Raw genomic sequence first — 23884 nt, 5'->3', positions numbered from 1 at the left:
GGAGGAGAACAACCGTGAATCCCACAGTCCAGAAGGCAGATTCTGCCCGTGCTGAAGAGGAAAGTGAAGGACAGGTGGGGCACGTCCACCTGGAGGCTTGTGATCTAGTCCCAGCGTTACTCTGACATTGAATTATAGATAAATTACAGTATTGAAATGCGCCTGCTCCCACTTCCTATTCTGATATTACTCTACTCTGCTTGTCTGTTTCTTACTTGAGTGCTGTTTTGGTTTGCTAAGTCAGGGTTTTACTGTGAGTTACATTTTTGCTATTTTTTGGATCCTGTTATGCTTCTCTGTCTTCAGTACAGTCATACCTCATGTTACGTTTGCTTCAGGTTGTGCGTTTCTGTCTTGTGTCCCATGGCAACCCAGTTACTTCCGGGTTTTGCCGCTCGCGCATGCGCAGACATGCAAAATGATGTCACATGCATTCGCAGCAGTGAATCGTGACCTGCACATGCGCAGACGTGGTTTGTGTTCTGCGCATGTTGCGAATGGGCCTCCGGAACGGATCCCGTTCGCAACCAGAGGTACCACTGTAATAGATTTCTCAGTTGAATTATTTTTTTGCTGCCTTTGAGCATTTTTTGCTACTCTGCTAATTATGCGTGGAACTTGCTCTGGAGATCGTTATGGAGGAACAAGATTTGCAACCTTAACTTTTCCAAAATTTTCTCTTTCCTCTCATTTTGCTTTCTTTTCTTTAATGTATTTTGTTGTATCAAAAACCCTCTCATCACGGCTTTACTTGCGTCCCATACTATTCTTTTTTCTACTTTAGTCCTTACATTGATTTCAAAATAATCTTTCAGAGTTTTTTGGGCCTTTTTACAGATCTCCTCGTCTCTAAATAAGGTGTCATTCATTCTCCATCTGAAGGAACCAGTTGTTGTTTGCTTCATCACCATCTTTACTGCGTTATGGTCGGAGAGAGTTTTTGGGCAGATTTCCACTTTCTTTATGTTCGACGCCATACTGCTAGTCACCCAAATTTGGTCGATCCGAGTCCATGTCATTTTGGCTTCAGAAAAGAAGGTTCCCTCTCTCTCTAATGGGTGTTTTGTTCTCCAAATGTCAATCAAGTCCATATTGTCAGTCATTTCAAAAAAAGTCTTTGGTAGTCTTCCATCTTTTGTAACTACCTGTCTTTGTGCTTTGTCCATATTTGTTGAAACTACTCCATTCATGTCCCCCATCATGATTAATTTATAATCCATGTAGTCCATTAAAGTCTCATGCAACTTCTTAAAAAATTCTGCTTTCCCTTCATTTGGTGCATATATTCCCACTATCAAAAATTTTTCTCCTTGGAATTGAATTTCAATTGCCAAATATCTTCCTTGGTCATCTTTAAAGATTTGTTTCGGTTGCAGATTTTCCTTTGCATAGATCACCACTCCTCTCTTTTTTACTCTGTCTGAAGATATAAATTCTTGTCCCAGTCTCTTGTTTATTAATAATTTTCTGTGTGCTCTTGTCACATGAGTCTCTTGTAGGCAAATCAAGTCCAATTGATCTTTCTTTAGAGCATGAAATATATTTTTCCTTTTTCGGGGATTATTTAGACCGTTACAATTCCAGGTTAGAAGTTGCAAAGCCATGATGGGGTTACTTGCTTCCTCCTACAGCTCCCAGTTGTTGTTCGTCTTTTGTCGGTGGTTCTGTGTCCGTATCTAGTGATCCCTTACTTGAAGGGTGTCCTTCTCCTGGATAGGTCTCTTTCTGTAGGTCTTCTTCGTGTTCTCCCAGGAACTTGTCTTTATCACTCACTGTTTTTATTCTTCTTTTCTTCCCCTTGTATTTAAAAGACAAGCCTTGGGGAAACTCCCACCTGAATAGTATGTAGTTCCTTTTCAGCAGTGTCACCAAATCCTTGTAAGGACCTCTTGCATCCAAAATACTTTTGGGAATGTCTTTAAAGATCTCAATATAGAAATCTTCAATTCGAAGGGTTGTTTGGTAGTGCAGGTTCAATATTTTATCTCTCTCTTCCTTGGATCTTAAAGTTATCAGGCAATCTCTGGGTCTATTCTTCCTCTGCCTTATTCCCAACCTAAATGCACTCTCTATCTTGAACTCTTCTTCTTTCAGCTCCTGCTTCCAAAAGTCAGAAAACTCTTTTGTCAGGTAATCCACCAAGTTATCTCCTTCCTTTTCCGGCACAAGTCTGATCCTCAAGTTCTTCTCCTTGCGTTGCATATCCTGCATAGAAAGTGCCAGTTCATACTCATCTAGTTTCCTGTACACCGGTGGAAATTTTTCCTCAGCAGCAGTAGCAATTTCCTTAGCTTCCTCAGCTATCTTTCGTGTTGTAGATGAATCTTCCAGTAATTTCCCAATTGCTTCTGCATTGGAGTTCACTTTGTTCCCGAGGTCAGTTATACTTTTAGTATTTAAATCAATTTTCCCAGAGATTTCTTCAATTTTCTTATTTGTTTCAGCACCTTGCTTCTTTAATTCCTCTAAAGAATCATTTATTTTCCCCAATGCCTTTGCAAACGCTTCCTCAGAAGACATTGTTTTCACTTTTACCTTTGTGACAGCTGCAGTTCCCGAGGCCCCTGATACAGAGGCCCTTCTTTGCATAGAAAGATCAGCTTTGTATTGTCTACCAGATCTCAAAGTTGTTTCTTGTGAATCTTCTTTCTGTTTACCATCTGCCATAACAAAGTCTTTCACTCAAGGTCATTCCCACACTCTTAAGCTGTCAGTAGAAAAAAGTTCTCAGGTTTTAAATTCACTTGTTGCTGAAACTGTTCACAAATCCTCTAGAGGGCGTAAAGTCAGTTCTTAAACTTGAAGTTGTTCCCACACCTTCCAAAAGACAAAAGCCCTCCTAGTCCCTTTGTTTGTAAAAGATCCAAATCAATAGTATCCTGCAGATAACTTACTGTGTAGCAAAATAGAATGTTTCAAGTTGAGAGTAGCCAAAGTCAATATTACAGTTACTTTCTAACCTTTTTGTAGCGACCGTCCTTAGCCGGTTCCTTTCCTCCAGCAGTCCGACCCCCAGGTAGAGGAGCAGCGGTAAACAGTTCAATTTATTTTAAAACAGGCAGGAAATCCCTTTAAAATCTTCTCCCCCCGCCCCTCCTGCCTTCTGGGGAGGGAGTTCTTTACTTGGTGTTGGATTTCTTAGCTCGCAAACTCTCCTGTCAAAAGTTACAGCTTAAATGCCTTTCGCTTTAATCTTGCTGCAGAACGGAAAGCAGACTTCCTTTTTAGTGCTTGTCCGTCTCGGTGCCCAATTTCTTTAATTTTAGCGTCCAATTTTAATATAAGCTCAGTCCTACTCACGGAAAGTTGCTCTTTTTTAATCTGAATTCTCAGGAAGAAGTCAGCGCTCTCCGCTAATGGCGACGCGGCTTCGCTTCGCAGGCTGGGTGAAAACGACTCTCAGCACCGCTCCACACACCCTCCGCTGATCCTTAGCCTTTAAAAAGGCTATTTTCACAACGTCGGGGGGGCGCAAAGGTGCCCGCCGAGTCTCCAGCTCACAGGCTACGCGCCTGTGATTTTTGAGGGTCCTCGCTCCGCCGTGAGCTACGGGACCCGAACCCGCGAAGCAGATCTCTCCCGGAGCTCCGGGAGAAATCCGCCATTAAGCGCTGGCGCTAACCCGGAAGATAAAAGAAGGGGAAAGGAAATTAAGACTGAAGCCAAAATCGCAAGAGATTTTAAGAGAAATTAAATTGTACCAAACACAATATATGGAACTGATGAATCAAGAAATAGAATGGAAAATTAAACAAATGAGACAAAAGACTTTTGAATCTGCAGATAAATGTGGCAAGTTATTGGCTTGGCAAATAAAGAAGAGACAAAAACTCAACACGGTAACAAACTTAGAAGTGGAGGGAAAGAACATATGCAACCCAGTGGAAATCAGGAACTGTTTTCAGAGCTACTTTAGACAACTGTATACACAAGGGCCGCAGAAAGAAACAGATATACAACAATTCCTCGAGAAAAATGGGCTGAAAAAGATTTCGCAGGAAAGTAAGACAATTTTGAACCAGGAGATATCAGCACAGGAAATAGAAGATGCCATTCAAAACATGACGTTGGGCAAATCACCTGGACCGGATGGATTGACTTCCAAATATTACAAAGTCTTGAAGGAAGGGCTTATACAACCCTTGAAGGAAGTCTGCAATGAAATTATTGAGGGGAGAAGGGTACCAGATACGTGGAGGGAGGCCTACATTACACTTATACCAAAGACAGAGACTGAAAAGACCCAACTTAAGAACTACCGACCCATCTCGTTACTAAATGTGGATTACAAAATCTTTGCTGATGTTTTAGCAAAGAGACTGAAAAGAGTTTTGATGGAGGAGATTCATGGGGACCAAGCGGGCTTTCTCCCGAAAAGGCATTTGTCGGATAATGTAAGGAACATAATTGACATTTTGGAGAAGCTGGAAGTGAATATAAATACTAAGGCTGTTTTGATATTTGTGGACGCCGAGAAAGCCTTTGACAATATATCTTGGAGTTTCATGTTGAAGAACCTCCGGGGGATGGGGGTAGGCCAAGGGTTTGAAAATGGTATAGGTGCAATATACTCTGAACAGAAAGCAAAATTAATTGTAAATAATGTGGTAACAGAAGAGTTCAAGATTGAAAAAGGGACACGTCAGGGGTGCCCTATCTCCCCATTACTTTTTATATCGGTCCTGGAGGTTTTGCTTAATATGATTAGGAAGGACCAGTTGGTCAAAGGGGTTCAGGTCGGAGCTAAACAATACAAATTGAGAGCATTTGCAGATGACCTAGTACTTACCTTACAAGAGCCAGAAGCTAGTACGAAAAGAGTTTTGGAAATAATTCAAGAGTTTGGTCAAATGGCAGGATTTAATTTGAATAAGTTAAAAACTAAGGTATTGGAGAAAAATTTAACACAGACTGAAAAAGAAAGGTTTCAGAATGAGACGGGGTTGACTGTGGTTAAAAAAGTGAAATACCTGGGTGTGAATATGACAGCTAAGAATGTGAATTTATTTAAAGACAATTATGAAAAAACTTGGACAGAAGTGAAAAAAGATTTGGAGATTTGGTCAAACTTGAAGCTTTCCTTGTTAGGCCGAATTGCAGTTATAAAAATGAATGTATTGCCAAGAATGTTGTTTTTGTTTCAAGCATTACAAATAATGGATAAAATGGATTGTTTCAAGAAGTGGCAGAAAGATATATCTAAATTTGTCTGGCAGGGCAAGAAGCCCAGAATACAATTTAAGATATTAACGGACTCAAAGGAAAGAGGGGGGTTTGCCCTGCCAGACTTTAAATTGTACTATGAAGCGGCAGCTTTCTGCTGGCTAAAAGATTGGCTGCTTCTTGAAAACACAGACATTTTGGATTTGGAAGGTTTTAACAATATTTTTGGGTGGCATGCATATCTGTGGTATGACAAGGTTAAAGCGCACAAAAGTTTTAAAAACCATATTGTCACAAAAGCACTATTAAATGTCTGGGTCAGATATAAAGATTTGCTGGAAAACAAAACTCCAAGGTGGTTGTCGCCAATGGAAGCTAAGGCAGTTAAAAAGTTAAATATGGAGTCGAAATGGCCAAGATATTGGGAAATTCTGGAAAAGGAAGGGGACAAATTGAGATTGCAGAGTTTTGAAAAACTAAAAGGGAAGGTGAGAGATTGGCTGCACTATCATCAAATAAATGAAGTCTTTAAATTGGATAGTAAAATTGGCTTCCAGGTGGAAAAATCAAAATTAGAGACTGAACTGTTAGAATCCAGTACTAAGAATTTGTCAAAAATGTATAACTTGCTGCTGAAATGGAATACACAAGATGAAATGGTTAAATCAACTATGATTAAATGGGCTCAGGACATTGGTCATAATATTTTGTTCGCTAACTGGGAAACGTTGTGGACCACCGGGATGAAATTCACGGCATGTAATGCCTTAAGAGAAAATATAATGAAAATGATTTATAGGTGGTACATAACCCCAGTCAAGCTTGCAAAGATTTACCACTTGCCTGACAATAAATGTTGGAAATGTAAGGAAAAGGAAGGTACATTTTTTCACCTCTGGTGGACGTGCCCGAAGATTAAGGCATTCTGGGAAATGATTTATAATGAACTGAAAAGGGTATTTAAATATACTTTCCCCAAGAAACCAGAGGCCTTTCTCTTGGGTATTGTCGGCCAGGGGGTGTTAAAGACAGATATAACTTTCTTTATGTATGCTACAACAGCAGCTAGAATACTCATTGCAAAGTACTGGAAGACACAGGATCTACCCACACTGGAAGAATGGCAGATGAAGGTGATGGACTACATGGGCTTGGCAGAAATGACGAGCAGAATCCGAAACCAGGGAAAAGAAGCGGCGGAAGAAGAATGGAAAAAGTTTAAGGACTATTTAAAGAAATATTACAAAATTAATGACAGTTAGAATGATGTTGGACTAAAGTAAATGGTTACTATTAGTAATGGTTAAGACAAGGAGAATAAGGATGATTAGCTTAAATTTATAGTAAAATAAGGGAAGATTTGCTGAACAATTGATTAGAATTTGGAATACAGAAACGGGAGGCATGAGGAAGTCGAAGAAGAAAGGTTTAAGAAATTAGGACATGAAATGGTACTTGTTTTTTGTTTTGTTTTTGTCTTCTGTTTGTTTATGTATGTTTTGTTTGTATGAATATAAAAATTGTTTAATAAAAATATTATAAAAAAAAAAAAAAAAGATTTGCAACCTTAAGCTATAAACAGCCTCGGCCCTGTGGACCTGAAGGAGCGTCTCCACCCCCATCGCTCAGTCCGACTCTCTTCCCGCGAACCCCACAGCGCTCCGGGGGTGCCTGCGTATGGGAAACGGTGCAAGGAGGCCCTTGTGAGGACTCCCAGGGTGGGGGCCCCATGTCCGCCCCTGCCAAGGCGCCTAAGGGGCCAAGGCAAGCCCTTTACCTCTTTTAACTCGCTCCCGATTCTCCTTTCCTTTCCTGCAACATCCACGGGGAGGGGGGTTTTCCGAAAGTGTGCCCCCTAGAGCTATGGAGCAGAGCAGCAATCCGGCGCAGAAGCTCCACTTCCAGGAGAAGCAGGCAGGGGGGGAGGGGGCTCACACCCCACATTTCCACAACAGACTTGCGAGGAGGAGGAGAAGGAAGAGGGGCAACGTCTGGGGGCGGGATTTGGGGTAGCGCGGGAAGGGGTGAGAGAGTGATATGCTGGGAGGGAAGGGAAAGAATTGGGGGGGAAGGGGAAGGTTCCCCCCTCCCCTCCTCTTTCTGGGGATCAGGAGAGCGGGAGAGGGGCTCATCCCGGCAATCCAATTGCAAAGTGGGGTCCCGCACAAACAGTGTTTACATTGCAAATTTCTTCCCTCCCCCACCCCACGCCATGAACTTAGATCCGTCCACGTTTTAGGTATTGGTGCTATTAACACCAGGAATGGGGGGGCGGTTAAATGACTCCCCAAAAACCCCAAGTCCCCAACGCAGCCTCTGACTAAGGGCAGGACAGTGACAGATCAGGTTGTGCATTTTCAGGTTGTGTCCCGTGGCATCCCAGTTACTTCCGGGTTTTGCCGCTCGCGCATGTGCCAACACGCAAAACGACGTCACACGCATTCGCAGAAGCAGCGAATCGTGACCCACAGACGTGGGTTGCGTTCTGCTCATGTTGCGAACTGGCCTCCGGAACGGATCCCATTCACAACCAGAGGTACAACTGTAATAGATTTCTCAGCTAAATTAATTTTTTGCTGCCTCTGAGCGTTTTTTGCTACTCTGCTAATTATATCTCAAACTTGCTCTGGAGATCGTTATGGAGGAGCAAGATCTGCAATCTAAAGCCATAAACAGCCTCAGCGCTGTAGACCTGAAGGAGCGTCTCCACCAACATCGCTCAGTCCGGATAGGGAGGTCCTCCCCCGAGAGTCTTCTGCTGGTTCCCTTGCTGCCAGAAGTGAAGTTCCTGGGAACCAGGCAGAGGGCCTCCCGCCCTATGGAATGCCCTCCCTTCAGAGGGCAAGGAAATGGGCAACTCTCTGACATTTAGAAGACAGCTGCATTGGGATGTTTTTAATGTTTGATGTTTTACTGTCTTTTTTATGTACTTTAAACTGCCCAGAGTGGCTGGGGAAACCCAACCAGATGGGCAGGGTATAAATACTGCAATCATTCTTATTATCTTGTAATTTTTGTAGTTATTTTGTACTGCAATATCAGGTCACGAAATGTTATGTGTGGAGAAAATCACAGGGTTGCCATAAAGAAGAAGAAGAAGAGGAGTTTGTTTTTGATATCCTGCTTTATCACTACCCGAAGGAGTCTCAAAGCGGCTGACATTCTCCTTTCCCTTCCTCCCCCACAACAAACACTCTGTGAGGTTAGTGGGGCTGAGAGACTTCAAAGAAGTGTGACTGGCCCAAGGTCACCCAGCAGCTACATGTGGACGAGCAGGGAAGCGAACCTGTTCCCCAGATTACGAGTCTATGGCTCTTAACCACTACACCACACTGGCTCCCAGTGTAAACTATAATCCCACCCACAAACTCTCATTCACATACAGCCTGTAAATTTGGGAAGGTTGCACAGCTCACCTGTGCTAATACTGTCAGTCTTTGGCAAGTGCGGGGAAGCTGCAGCCCCTCCGTGCCCCCCCAAGTTCCTTCTAAGAGCCCCACGTTGCACGGGGCAGGCTCACCTGCAGCGAAACAAAACGCAGCTGCCCTGGCAGAGTGGAGCCAGGCTGGGGGGACCCCAGGAATGTGTCCCTAGAAGAAATGAAAGTCCTAGGCTCTGTGGTTTAACCCACAGCGCCACCCGCGTCCATAAGAATAGATAAATATGAAGAACCGCTGCGTCTGGACAGGGCGGGGGCTTATGGGGTGGGAAGAGGATGGAGCTTGCAGGAAGGAAGGGGTGGGGGGACTGGGCCCCCACTTTCCAGGGATCCCTTTCTGGTTGCCTTGAAGGGGGGGGTCGATTCTTGGGTGGGAGGGAGATGCTAATGCGGCCCCTCCGGAGATTCCTTGTGGGCGCACGATGGAGACGTCTCCCCAAAGACTCGTCTCCTCCCCCCCCCCGCCAATGCTGCGCTTCCTTCCCCAGGGATTCTCCCCTCCCTCCTCCCCCCGGCTCCCCCACCCTTGGCCCCCTCCCTCCCTCCCGGAGTCTCCCCTGCACCCAGAGGCCCCCTTGGCGCGGCTCACCCCTCGCCAAGCGCGACCCATCTTTCCATCCGGAGGGGCCCCACAAGAGGATATGGGCAGGGAAAGGGGGGGGTCTCTATCTAGGCGTCTCTCGCGCCCGTTAACCCTTTCAGGGTCTGCCTCTCTCCGCGCGGAGCGCACAGGGCCCCAGGGATGCCTGCGCGGGGGAAACGGGGCCAGGGAGCCCTCGTGGGACCCCGTGGGTGGGCGCCCCATGTCCACCCCTGCCAAGGGAAGCCCCCTTCGCAGCACGCTTGCAGGGATCCAGGCCCTGCCGGGGGGGCCCCACGGAAGGCGCTTTGGGGAGCTGGCGCGGGGTCCCTCTCTGGGTCCCTTTCTCCCCTCTCCTCCCCTCCGCGACCCCTTTACCTCTTTGTCCTCGCTCGCGATTCTCCTTTCCTTTCCTGCAACTTCGATGTTTTGTTGGGGGGGTCCCCTGCCGCCCCTCCTCCCCTTTCCGAAAGGGCGCGCCCCTAGAGCTACGGCGCAGAGCAGCAATCCGGAGTGGAAGCTCCACTTCCGGGAGAAGCAGGCAGGTTGGGAGGGGGGCTCACCCCCCCTTATTCCCGGAACAGAATCCGGATTGGAGGAGGAGGAGGATCCTGATACTTCCAAAGGAGAAGCCCAGGACAGCCTTGCAGCTAGGGAGATGGGTAAATACTATTATGGTTCTTAGGGGAAGAGGGTAGTTAAAAGGTGTGGGAAACTGGGATTGTTGACAGGGGTGGGTGACGGGTCCATGTTTCTGAATGCCAAAGATTCCTACTTTGTGAGAAATCTGTGATGCATCAAAGATGCTGTGGGAAAATGTATTGTGGGAAATCGGGAGAGGTCCTAAGAATTCATGCAACCATATGTTCAGGGTTCCTACTCTTGGTGTGTTTGAACCTTGTTGCAACCAATAAAGATCAGCTCAACTGACTGCTGTTTTGCTTCTTTAACTTGGCTGGAGGCTCCTTCTTTTGCTGACCCCAGAGAGAGACCTGCTGGGAGTGGGAACCTGAGGAGCTGGGCAGCGGAGTAAACCCACACCCCAGGATATTTTCCTTATCAACTCTTTCCCACCTGAGCCTCACCCCCTTACCTAAAAGCCTGACACCCACAATGTGACAGGATTGTGACTCCTGCCCTCAGCAACAAAATAGCTCCCCGCCCCCCAAGCAAAGCGACCCCGGGGGGCTGAGATGCCCCAATCCTTGAAATGAGAAGGAGAGAGGAAACCTTCAGGGAGCAGGCGGGGAGGGGGCTGTAGAGGCTCCAGAAACTCCTTCTCCCTGGTTCCTCCACTCCCCCCCCCCGCACATACCGCCTGCCTCCCTATCGCTCCTACGGCACCTTCACCCTACAGCTCCTTCACGAGCGGGGAAGCTGCAGTCCCTCCACAGGGGCCCCTTGGGCCTGATCCTGCAGGGCTCATCTGATGTTCTGATGCAAGTGAGCCCTCCTTTCTCCTCAAGGTGAACAGGGTTTCCCAAACTTGGGTCTCCAGCTGTTTATGGACAATAGCTGCCATCACCCCTAGCTAGCAAGACTAGTGGTCAGGCATGATGGTGAAAAAGATCGTAAAACAGCTCCTCCTTAAGGGATGCAAGAGGAGCCCGTCTAGGAAACCGTAAGTCTCCCAAAGGTTGGAGAAACTAACAGAGACCAACCAGAGTAAAGCGGCTGCTAAGTCTGATCTTTTATTAAGGTAAAAAAGGTAAAGGGCCCCTGGACTTTTAAGTCCAGTCAAAGGTGACTATGGGGTTGTGACATTCATTTTGCTTTCAGGCCCAGGAAGCCGCTGTTTGTCCACAGACAGCTTCCTGGGTCATGTCACCAGCATGACTAAACTGCTTCTGGCACAACAGGACACCGTGACAGAAACCAGAGTGCACTGAAACGCCGTTTAGCTTCCCTCCGCAGCGGTACCGATTTATCTACTCGTACTTGCATGCTTTCGAACTGCTAGGTTGGCAGGAGCTGGGACAGAGCAATGGGAGCTCATCCTGTCTTGGGGATTTGAACCGCTGGTAAGCAAGTCCAAGAGGCTCAGTGGTTTGGACTGTGATACATAGATAGCAGTCAAGTACAACATTCCTAAGGTATACAGGTCGGAGCCAAACAGTATAAATTGAGAGCATTTGCAGATGATCTAGTACTAACATTACAAGAGCCAGAATCTAGTACCAAAAGGGTTTTAGACTTAATTCAAGAATTTGGTCAAGTAGCAGGATTTAAACTGAACAAGTCAAAAACTAAGGTTCTAGAGAAAAATTTAACAGTAATTGAAAAAGAGAGGTTTCAGAATGAGACAGGTTTGACTGTGGTTAAGAAAGTGAAATATTTGGGGATTAATATGACAGCTAAAAATGTGAATTTATTTAAAGATAATTATGAGAAATGTTGGACAGAAGTAAAAAAAGATTTAGAAATCTGGTCAAATTTGAAGCTTTCCTTGTTGGGTCGAATTGCAGCTATAAAGATGAATGTATTGCCTAGAATGTTTTTGTTTCAAATATTGCAAATTGTGGACAAGATGGACTGTTTCAAGAAGTGGCAGAAAGATATCTCTAGATTTGTCTGGCAGGGCAAGAAGCCCAGAATAAAATTCAAGATATTAACCGATGCAAAGGAAAGGGGTGGATTTGCCCTGCCAGACTTTAAACTTTACTATGAATCAGCAGCATTCTGCTGGTTGAAAGAATGGCTGCTTCTTGAGAACACAGACATTTTGGATTTAGAAGGTGTTAAGAGAGGCTCAGAACTTACAGGGTTAAGAGTTCTGAGTGATGACGCCTCACATTCTGAGGGCGGGCATAGAACACGGAAGGGGTGTGGATTTCTCTGTGTGTTTTTCAGTCTGCGTGTAAGCTCTAAGGAGAGAGCAAGCAACATGGGCGAACTCTCGCCTGGCAGGAGATTTATAGCTGTTGTATTTTGCTAAGGAATAAAGACTTTAAGATAAGGACACTGCTGCGTGTCAGCCTGAGTTATTGCTACCACACGACAGAACGTTCAAGCTTCTACTTCCGCTGTGTTTTATGCTCTGCTGAGTCAAAGGTCCCGGGGGGAAGACCAGAGCTGCGCGAGAGAAGTGTGCCGGACCCCGGTCGAACTTGACCCCGAATAGGTTATGGAGATCAGCAATAAAGATAAGCAACGTTCGTGCGTGTGAGGAGGCTGCAGCCAGAGGCCAGCTGAGGAGCTCGCTGGGAAAGAGAGACTGCAGGCAAAGAGGCCAGCAGCCAAAGGCCAGCTAAGGAGTAGCTGGAGCCAGCCGGGAGGAGCTGAGATCTGCCGGACCGGGAGGTGCTACTGTATCGTGAGTAGGCCGGGCCCCGGGGGAGAGATGGCAGACAGCCATGAATCGCGTGCAGTCCCTTTTGAAGAGGCAGACGGGAAGGAGCCCTGGGTCGGTCGGCAGGCACTGAAGAGAGTGGGAGCCACACCAGAGGGGGCTAGACGCCAGCCTGAGGGACGCCCAGACGGGGCCAGATGCTGCACAGAAGCTGGGGAACGCCCAGAGAGTCAAGGAGGGGCTGTGGGACGCCCTGGAAGCCCAAAGTGGGCTGGAGCCGTGTCTAAAAGCTGCTGCGATGCTTTGACACGCCAGAGAGACAGGCAGCCGTGTGCTGGAAAGCTGCTGGAAGCTGGGAAGAGGAAAGCAGAGGCAAGCTGTTCCTCTGAAGGTGCACCCAGGTTTGGGGGTGCAGGCCAGAGAGGCCAGTCCAAGAGTCTTGAGAGTGCCCAGGCTGTTTGGCAGGAGCTGGAGGGGGTTTGCAGAGAAACCACAGCAGAAGCCAAAAGCCATTTTCCCAACGGCAGAAAAGCCTCGAGGAGGATTGCTGCTGGAGAGGTTGGGGGGGCAGTGAAGAACAAAGGCAAGTCTGCAAAGTTTTCCACTCGGAGATGTTTTGTTTGCGGTTCTCCGGAACACCTGCGCCGAAGCTATCCACAGCGAGACAAAGGGCAGGAAAGTCCCAAGGTCACTTCCCATGGGAACCAGCCGGGTTTCCATGGCGACAGAGGGAGCAGACGTGGGAACGTTTATCAACTGTCTGCTTCGATGGCGGTTCTGGAGAACACCTGCAGCGAGTGCTCCAAGGTCGGGGGCAGCAGGAAGTCAGTTGCAAAGGCAACAAAGAAGGACAACTCCGGTGGGGGGAGCGTGCTACGTTGGGTTGTTGACTCAGCTGCGAATGCCCATTTGGTAACAGCGCCACCTGATGGACAAATGTGGAACTGCAAGGCTGTTTCAACTGAGAAAACTGTTAGATTTGCTACAGGTGCACAGGGGCGTGTAACCCATGTTTCTAACATGTTTGTCTCTTTTTTACAGGCTGAATTGAAGGTTTATGTTCTCCCTGAGATAAAACATTGCCTGCTGTCTGTACCTTCTCTTTTACAGGAGGGATATTCTGTGAGTTTTGAAAAAAATGTTTGTACAATTTCCAGAGGTGGAGAGCAACTGGTACGTGTTGGAAAAAATCAGAACAACCTCTTTGTTCTGGAATCACCTCTTGAGGGTGAGGGGAAAGCCACTGACCACACTCATGTGTCGTGTGCTTGCGTGTGGCACAAGAGGATGTCACATGGGTCCTGTGAGGACGTCCAGATGTTATCAGAGTGCACCAAAGGTTGCAAGGTAAAAGAATGTGGTAAACCTTTGAATTGCAAGGCTTGCAGGAAAGCCAGAAACAAGGGATTTAATGATCCCAGGGTAGAGAGAGTCACCACAAAGCCTTTTGAGCTTGTGCATGCAGACCTTTTAGGTATGCCACAGCCAAGTCTGGGCAAGGCCAAGTGGCTGATGGTGCTGACAGATGATTTTACAAGGAACGCATGGGCTTTCACGCTGAAAGCTAAGGAGGCAGCAGCGCAACTGATCAAAGATTGGGTTGCAGAGGTGGAACAGAGGTTCTCCACCAAGGTGCAAGGTTTCCAGTTCGACCGTGGTTCTGAGGTCACTGGGTCTGCTCTAAAGGGTTTCTTTCGCCAGAGGGGGATACGTCACAAGGTGACTTCTCCTCAGAAGAGTGGCGTGGCAGAGCTTAGGAGTAAAGCTCTGGTTCGAGCATCCGAGATTCTACTGGATGACTCTGGTTTGCCTCACAGTTTTTGGGGGGAGGCGGTAAAAACGGCCAATTTCTCGATGAACAGGTGCTACAATGCAGTGGTAGGTGACACCCCATATTTCTTGCTCAACGGACAGAAGCCGCTTGTGCATTTCTTCCGTTCGTTTGGTTGCAGGGCCATGGTGCCTGTACCAAAGTGGTTGCAGCAAGAGGGTGGTCCAAAGTACCAGGAAATGATCTTCTGTGGATATGAACCCGCGACCAAGGGGTGGAGATTCGCATATCCAGAAGGTGATCAGACCAAGCTTCTGGTCAGTAAACAGGCTGAGTTTTTTGAGCAGGATGGTTGGGCAAGGCGCAAAGCGCGCTCTGACGTTCACTCAGATTGTCTGTACGACTCTGAGGAGGAAAGAGAGCCAGAGCCTGAACCTGCTGGTGGAGACCAGGTCCCTGAACAGAGTAGGGCGTCTCCACAGGTTGGTAAGGGAGTGTCCAAGAGTGAGCCCTCATCTCCTGTGCGCATAATGGAGAAAGCTCACAGACGTGTCAAGTCAGAGGGGGAGTCTTCTGATGAGGAAGACGCACATGCTGGCCCCAGTGGGTCAGGAGGAGCACCCCAGTTTGTGCCCAGGCGGTCATCGCGGGCTACAAAGGGAATTCCACCTGAGAGGTTTCAGGTCACAAATGCGTGGGTTGGTTTCGCACAGTGCGAACCTGAGGTTTGTGAGGTTCAACAGGTGCCTAACAACGATGCCAGGAAGGGGCGGAAGGCAATGGGGAAGGTGTTGAACACTCAGAGGTCCTCTCAGAACGTGATTCGAGAGGGGGTGTTAAGAGAGGCTCAGAACTTACAGGGTTAAGAGTTCTGAGTGATGACGCCTCACATTCTGAGGGCGGGCATAGAACACGGAAGGGGTGTGGATTTCTCTGTGTGTTTTTCAGTCTGCGTGTAAGCTCTAAGGAGAGAGCAAGCAACATGGGCGAACTCTCGCCTGGCAGGAGATTTATAGCTGTTGTATTTTGCTAAGGAATAAAGACTTTAAGATAAGGACACTGCTGCGTGTCAGCCTGAGTTATTGCTACCACACGACAGAACGTTCAAGCTTCTACTTCCGCTGTGTTTTATGCTCTGCTGAGTCAAAGGTCCCGGGGGGAAGACCAGAGCTGCGCGAGAGAAGTGTGCCGGACCCCGGTCGAACTTGACCCCGAATAGAAGGTTTTAACAATGTTTTTGGGTGGCATGCATATTTGTGGTATGACAAGGTTAAAGCACATAAAGCATTTAAAAACCATATTGTCAGGAAAGCATTGTTCAATGTCTGGATAAGATATAAGGATCTATTGGAAAATAAAACCCCAAGGTGGTTGTCACCAATGGAAGCAAAAGCTCAGAAAAAGCTCAATATGGAGGCCAAATGGCCGAAATATTGGGAAATCTTGGAACAAGCAGGAGATAGATTGAAATTGCAGAGTTTTGAAAAATTAAAAGATAAAGTGCGAGACTGGCTTCATTACTATCAGATAATGGAGGCTTATAAATTGGACAGGAAAATTGGCTTCCAGGTGGAAAGATCAAAATTGGAAACAGAATTGTTAGAACCAAAAACTAAGAATTTGTCAAAGATGTATAACTTGCTGTTGAAATGGAATACGCAAGATGAAACGGTTAAATCAGCTATGATTAAGTGGGCACAAGATATTGGTCATAACATTATGTTTGCTGACTGGGAACAGTTGTGGATCACCGGTATGAAATTTACGGCATGTAATGCCTTAAGGGAGAATATTATGAAAATGATATATAGGTGGTACATGACCCCAGTCAAGCTGGCAAAAATTTATCACCTGCCTGACAATAAATGTTGGAAATGTAAAGAAAATGAAGGTACATTCTTTCACCTTTGGTGGACATGCCCAAAGATTAAGGCTTTCTGGGAAATGATCTATAATGAATTGAAAAAGGTATTTAAGTATACCTTTCTGAAGAAACCAGAGGCCTTTCTCCTGGGCATGGTCGGCCAATTGGTGCCAAAGAAGGACAGAACATTCTTTATGTATGCAACAACAGCAGCAAGAATACTCATTGCAAAGTATTGGAAGACACAAGATCTACCCACTCTGGAAGAATGGCAGATGAAGGTGATAGACTATATGGGACTGGCAGAAATGACTGGCAGAATCCGAGACCAGGGAAGAGAGACGGCGGAAGAAGATTGGAAGAAATTTAAGGACTATCTTGGGAAATACTACAAAATTAGTGAATGTTAGAATGATGTTGGTTAGAAATTAAGTGGTTTTCAGCTGTAATGACTAAGATAATTGGGGGGGGGGAGAAAGAAAGGTTGAAAATTAAGTGAAAACCAATGGTGAGGATTTGCTGAATTAATAATTTGAATTGGAATACAAAAAGGGGAGGTATGAGGAGGTCTGGGAAGTAAGTTAAAAGAAAATAAGTGAATGGAATTTTATGTGTTTTTAAATTGTTTTCAGTTTTGTATTTTTGTATTTTTGTTATTTATTTTCTTTCTTTCTTTTTTTGTTTGTGCTTTTTTATTACTGTCTTTGTATAATCTTTGAAATGTTAATAAATATATTTTTTTAAAAAACAAGAGGCTCAGTGGTTTGGACTGTGATACATAGATAGCAGTCAAGTACAACATTCCTAATTAGTCTAGAGTGGACATGCGAGGGAATGTTTGGTCCAGTCAGTCGAAAACATCCTGTTTCCTCCTGACTGGGACAAACTTCCTTTAGCATGTGACTAGAGGTGGGCGTGACCTTACCTGTTCAGGTAACAAAAGCACAGGGCAAGCAGACCCCCTCTCTCTTTCTCCATCTTGCTTTCGCCATGTGAGCTGCAGTGAGTCACAGTCTGCAGTCACTGGGATCAAGCCCTCATATGGGGGTAGATCCATGTGTATATACTTTGTAACTAAGTCTGCCTTCAGGGATCCATCTGTGAACTGAATGTGTGAGTAAACTTCTTTTATATTCTTTACACAAGATTGTGTTGTGTCTATTCTTTTTAAGAGGGATATAAGGGAAATTACCAGGAATCTTATATTGAGAAGCATAAACAAGCTTGCAACAAGCTAACCACAGTGTGTTTAGAAGGGGAATGCAAAACTCTGCTAAGTTATAGAACTTGCTAGCGCAAGTTAGGAAATATATTGAACAATATATCCTCTCCTGCCTCTCTGAACATCCCCACAAAGGGTTATTGGCCCCAGCATTGCGTATTTTTGAAGGATTGCAAAGGATTGAGATCCTAAGCTGAAAAGTATTTTTCTGAGCATACTTCCTGCTAAGCACATGGTCCTTTGTTCCATAGTGTAGTGGGGATTAAGCACCCCCCCCCCAGTCCCTCAGAGTTCACAGTGACCTAAAGCAGTGAAGATTTGTTTTGTATTTTGAGATTTTTTACTATTTTGATTTTGAGATTTTGACAGCTTTTGAAATTTTGAATATTTTTGAATTTTTGAATTTTGAGATGGCCAGTATAGCTTTTGATAGTGATGCAAGGCAAGAAATGCCTATGCTGAATGAATAAAATTTTGTGCACTGGAAGCAACATTTAATAGCACTTCTAAATGCAAAAGGAGTCTCCGGAGGTCTAGGGACAAAGTGAGAGCTGTTTCCTAGTTCTGCTGGATCTCTCAGCGGCTTTTGATACCATCGACCATGCTTGAGTAGAGCAACTCCAGGGCATGAGCCAAGTATCGGCGGGGTAGGGGCCACATGTAGAGCAAGTCCCACACTGAGGTCAAAAACACACACAGAGGCAGCAGGACTTCTTCAGTAATACTTTACTGAGCTTTCAAAGCATACAGTTCTCACTGGGTCCCCAGTGAGGCACAAAACTTTGTTTCTGAGAGCAAATCCAGTTTCAGCCATTAAAAAATACAGCACACAGGATATCTAGGTCAGGAACACACACCGGCAGAAGGGAGCAAGCGAGGAAAGAGGCTGGAAGGACGCAGGGCAATGGAGGTGTGTGTTTCGCTTCCTGTCGTCTGGGAGGGAAGTCAGCAACTCGCCATCTGCGGGGCCTTCATGAAGAAAAACTTTCTGCCGCTGCTTCCAGGCACATCCCAGAAACACACACTGTGATTCACGGTGTATTGCAATATCAATTGCTTTACAAAGCCCTGATCCTCATCACCAACAATCTAGATTCCCCCTCTCTATCAAAATGAACTTTACATATAAAATTATAATCACTGTTGTGAGACATTACCTTCATTATTTCATGACTATACAGTTTTACATATAAGCACTCCATACATCTAACAGGGTTCTCCCCTTTAGATCTCCCTAGATGTTTCATAAACACTCCATTGTAACTAAAGCACTTTCTGCGATGTTTCCATCTAAACTGCTTCTCATCTTTGAGTTTGTTGTTGGTTTGTAGGGCCTCAGCTCTTAAAGTTATTCCTGACCATGAAGAAGAAGAAGAAAAGTTTGGATTTGATATCCCGCTTTATCACTACCCGAAGGAGTCTCAAAGCGGCTAACATTCTCCTTTCCCTTCCTCCCCCACAACAAACACTCTGTGAGGTGAGTGGGGCTGAGAGACTTCAGAGAAGTGTGACTGGCCCAAGGTCACCCAGCAGCTGCAGGTGGAGGAGTGGAGACGCGAACCCGGTTCCCAAGATTACAAGTCTATGGCTCTTAACCACTACACCACACTGGCTCTGTTGATGTAGGACTTCCAATAGGACTGAACCTCTACCCTTAAGTTCTTCCTGACATTTATGTGGTTTGTCTCTTGTGTGAGTTTGTTGACGTAAATCAAGAGTTTCACTCTGACTGAAGCCATAAGTGCTTTCCCCCCTCTGTGTCTGTAGATGTCTTCCTCTAAGATTTTCACTCTTACTGAAACTTTTCCGCAGTGCATTCATTAAAATGATCTCTCCCCTGTATGCGTCCGTTGATGTATATTGAGGTGTCCACTCTGACTGAAGCTCTTTCCGCACTCCATACATTTATATGGTTTCTCCCCTGTGTGAGTCCGTTGGTGTGTTCTAAGGTGTGCAGTTTGACTGAAGCTCTTTCCGCATTCCATACATTGAAATGGTTTCTCTCCTGTGTGAGTCCGCTGGTGTGTTCTAAGGTTTGCATTGAAACTGAAGCTTTTCCCACACACTATACATTTAAATGGCTTCTCCCCAGTGTGAGTCTGTTGATGTATTCTAAAGTTTCCAATCTGACTGAAGCTCTTTCCACACTCCATACATTCATATGGTTTCTCCCCTGTGTGAGTCCGTTGATGTGCTCTAAGGTTTCCAAACTGACTGAAGCTCTTTCCACACTGTATACATTTAAATGGTTTCTCCCCTGTGTGTGTTCGTCGATGTAAATCGAGTCTTGAACTGTCACTGAAGCTCTTTCCGCACTCCATACATTTGAATGGTTTCTCCCCTGTGTGAATCCGTTGATGTGTTCTAAGGTGTGCACTCTGACTGAAATACTTTCCACAATCCATGCATTTAAATCGTTTTTTACTTATGTGAGTCTCTTCATGTGTTCTAAGGGTTCCACTAAATCTGAAATTCTTTCCACACTCCATACATTTATATGGTTTTTCACCCGTGTGAGTCCGTTGGTGTAATTTAAGGCTTCCAATCTGACTGAAGCTCTTTCCACACTCCATGCATTTGAATGGTTTCTCTCCTGTGTGAGTCCGTTGATGTGTTCTAAGGTGCGCAATTTGACTGAAGGTCTTTCCACACTCCGTACATTTATATGGTTTCTCCCCTGTATGAGTCTGTTGATGTCTTCTAAGGTTTCCATTGAAACTGAAGCTCCTTCCACACTCCATACATTCAAATGGTTTTTCTCCTGTGTGAGTCCAATGGTGTTTACTGAGCTGTCCACTCCGCTTGAAGCTTTTTCCACACTCCAGGCATTTAAATGGTTTCTCTACTGTGTGAGTCTGTTGATGTGTTCTAAGTTTACCATTGTCACTAAAGCTCTTTCCGCACTCCAAACATTTAAATGGTTTCTCTCCTGTGTGAGTCCGTTTGTGTCTTCTAAGGTTTCCATTACCACTAAAGCTCTTTCCGCACTCCATACATATAAATGGTTTCTCCCCTGTGTGAGTCCGTTGATGTATATTGAGGTGTCCACTGTGACTGAAGCTCTTTCCACACTCCATACATTTATATGGTTTCTCCCCTGTGTGAGTCCGTTGATGTCTTCTAAGTGTTCCATTATCACTAAAGCTCTTTCCGCACTCCATGCATTTAAATGGTTTCTCCCCTGTGTGAATCCATTGATGTCTTTTAAGGGTTGCATTGAAACTGAAGCTCCTTCCGCAAATCATGCATTTAAATGGTTTCTCCCCTGTGTGAGTCTGTTGATGTGTTCTAAGGTTTCCATTGAAACTGAAGCTCCTTTCACACTCCATACATTCAAATGGTTTTTCTCCTGTGTGAGTCCAATGGTGTTTATTGAGCTGTCCACTCTGACTGAAGCTCTTTCCACACTCCATGCATTTAAAATGTTGTTCCCCTGCGTGCGTCTGTTCATGTTTTCTAAGGTTTCCATTCTGACTGAAGCTCTTTCCACACTCCATACATTTAAAAGGTTTCTCACCTGTATGTGTCCGTTGATGTAAATTTAAGTGTCCCCTCTGACTGAAGTTCTTTCCACACTCTGTGCATTGAAATCGTTTCTTGCCCATGTGAGTCAGTTGATGTGTTCTAAGTTTTCCACTGTCAGTGAAACTTTTTCCATACTCCATACCTCTAAATGGTTTCTCCCCTGTTTGAGTTCATTGATGTGAGATATGTGTGCTCATTCAGTGAAGCATATTCCACATTTCACACATTTTAATGGCTATTCCTAATGAAACAGAATGTTCCCCATCTCCCAGAATTCTGACTGTCTTCTGTATCACCTTCTTCAGAATGGGCGGAAAGGAAATCCTATTTTGGTTTCAAGGAAGAGAACAAAGGGAAAGAGAGCACATCAAACGCCATTAGCAGCTTTTCTTATTTCAACATTTCCTATATTCCCCTGCCTCCTACCCATGTTCCCAGTTTTTATGAAATGAAGATGCAATGATGTCAAATGATAGTAATGCATCAGCAACCTTTCGTAATTCTCAATCATCATTAATAAAGCAGCATGATCTTGGAATACAGCCTTTCCAAATCAATTGTTTCCTCACAGGAAATACAGCTGCTCTCTGTCCAAGAAACAGTCCTCTCTTTCTCTGGTTCATGATTCCTTTGGACATTCCCCATCCTCTGCATCATAATCCTCCATCCACCCCTGTCTCTTAATGAATCACCTGCACGGTCCCATTGGCCTCAGGGGGTGATGACCTTATATCCATTGATGCCATCAAAGCAAATAAAGATTGGTGGATCCCACTTTTAGCAGCACTTTACACGCATATAAACAAAACAGCAAAATTTCCCTCAAGCTGGAGCTCTGCGTTGATTGTATTAATACATAAGAAAGGCCCACGTACAGAGCCAAGCAACTTTAGGCCAATCAGCTTGCTAAACGTCATTGGGAAGATTTACTCGGGGTACCTGCTAAACAAACTATCGAAATGGATGGAGGACGACAATATCATTGCCGATGAACAGGCGGGTTTTCGCCCTGGAAGATCTACCACAGACCAAACATTAACCTTGAATCACCTGGCGGAAAAGTATGCCGGCAAAGCCCCAAAGGTTCTTCATGTGGCTTTTATTGACCTTAAGCAGGCATTTGATCGAATCTCTAGAAAGCAGCTATGGACAAAACTGGCTGCTACAAAGATCGATCGTCGTCTCCTTCATCTGATTATCAGCCTCCATACAAACACCTTTCTGAGAATCGGGCTAGACAATAAAGGCCTAGTCTCCAACCCTGTTACCACCACTAGAGGGGTAAGACAGGGTTGTCTATTGGCCCCAGCATTGTTTAGCTTTTACATTAACTCACTGGTGACTCACATGGCCAATGATGCTTTTCACCCCCCCCAAATTAGCAGGCCGATCTCTGAATGTTCTTCTGTATGCGGATGACGCCGCACTTCTTGCCAGATCCCCTATTGGACTGAGGAGAATGTTGCAAGCTCTACATGAATACTGTGATCAGCATGAGCTCCAACCCAACTATGCTAAGACCAAGATCATGGTCTTCTCTGCCCGACCGAGACTCCATCGATGGCCGATGAACGGGACCCCCCTAGAGCAGGTTAACTGCTTTAAATATCTGGGACAAGTAATACGGTCAAATAGGTCTTTTCAGGCCCATAGAGACTATATAACAACTAATGCATCTAAAGCAGCCACCCAGATTAGATCTCTATATGCTAAGAATCAGGCTCAATCAGTGAAGATAGCTTTGAGACTCTTTCAAATGAAAGTCCTCCCCCTTCTTTTGGTGGGCATCTCTTTAGGCTCCCGTAGGGATTTTTTGAAACTGGATTCTATCCAAACGTGATTCCTTAGAGCCATCCTTAGGATTCCCCCCTCGGTAGCGGGTGCGGTTATGAGATTAGAGGTCGGCTGGCAAGCTCTACGGTATGTGGCCTTGAAGACGAAGCTCTGGCTATGGCTCAAGCTTTGTTTTAAACCAGTGGGTATTGCCCCCTTGATATTGAGGGACGATTTCCAATCATCGTGGGAAAGGGAGGTCACTAACGAGGTTCAATCCTGCAGATTGTCTCACCTTTACTTTGAGTCTGTGACGTACAATCAAGCTAGAGCTGTGATCTCCCGGAGACTGAGTGACATTGCCAGACAAGAGGACATAGCCCAGGTAAAACCAGGGATGTTTCTAGGGGACCAGATTTATCGGACCATACCAGCCCCCTACCTTGCAGAAATCCACTATGTGGAATACCGCAGACTTCTTACAGCGGCTAGATTAAATGTCCTTGACTCTGCGATATTGTGGGGAAGGTACAGGGGAGTACCATACGCCCAGAGAACCTGTCATTGTGCCATGGGTGTGGTTGAGTCCACCGAACACATTCTCTTGACTTGCCCTTCTTATGCAGAGCTCAGACAAAATTTTATAGACCCACTCCTATGTCAATTTAGCTTCCTACCCGGAGAAAACCAGGTTTTACACTTGCTGAATAATGTCACTAGAGCTATACCTTCCTTGGTGGCCAAATTTCTTTTTTTAGCTTTTAAGCGTCGCAAGACTATAATTGACTGTATTGATATGGGGCTATCTGTTTAGCCCATTTTAGTGTTGGCTAAGTTCTAAAATCTTCCTGGATGTTTTAACTGTGTATTGACAAATGTACTTTTTTCTGACTGACGGTCAAATAAAAGGTTGATGATGATGATAATCCTCCATCCACCCCTGTCTCTTAATGAATCACCTGCACAGTCCCATTGGCCTCAGGAGGTCCAAGTGGACTTTATGTGAGACCAAGGTCTACATCTTCTCCAGGGACTGTGGTCTGGGTCAGTCAGAGAACTAGTGACCAGGCTTGGTGCTTGGGGTCAGCTGAATGGGTGCTCAGGGAAGCTCCTGTTCTTGGAGATGGACCACCATCTACATGCCTTGCATTGCATGGAGAGAGCAGGAGAAGCAGAAAGAAAGCAGCTGGCAAATTGGAAACACCCCACCCCAATGGTTCTTTATAATGTTGATGTCCTGCCTGATCTCGTGCCCCTC

At 45.5% G+C, this 23884-nt stretch overlaps 1 protein-coding gene across 5 annotated transcripts in view; it reads right to left on the bottom strand.

Annotated features, from left to right (window-relative positions):
• Window positions 1-18037: 18037 nt before the first annotated feature.
• LOC128421964 (oocyte zinc finger protein XlCOF6-like) overlaps window positions 18038-23884 on the bottom strand; it is a 121370-nt gene continuing 115523 nt past the window's right edge. For 4 of the 5 annotated variants that reach the window (XM_053405356.1, XM_053405359.1, XM_053405355.1 and 1 more), the window contains one exon: window positions 18038-21177. In XM_053405356.1, the coding sequence (XP_053261331.1) occupies window positions 19149-20993 (1845 nt within the window). In that variant the 5' untranslated portion in view covers window positions 20994-21177 and the 3' untranslated portion in view covers window positions 18038-19148. Of the gene's footprint in view, window positions 21178-23585; window positions 23624-23884 lie in introns of those variants that run through there. The other variant, XM_053405358.1, reaches the window with a different exon arrangement.

Source organism: Podarcis raffonei, chromosome 10 (genome assembly GCF_027172205.1).
Source record: "Podarcis raffonei isolate rPodRaf1 chromosome 10, rPodRaf1.pri, whole genome shotgun sequence".
In the NCBI taxonomy this organism is placed as follows: Eukaryota; Metazoa; Chordata; class Lepidosauria; order Squamata; family Lacertidae; genus Podarcis; species Podarcis raffonei.
This window is presented reverse-complemented; position numbering and strand designations above follow the sequence as displayed.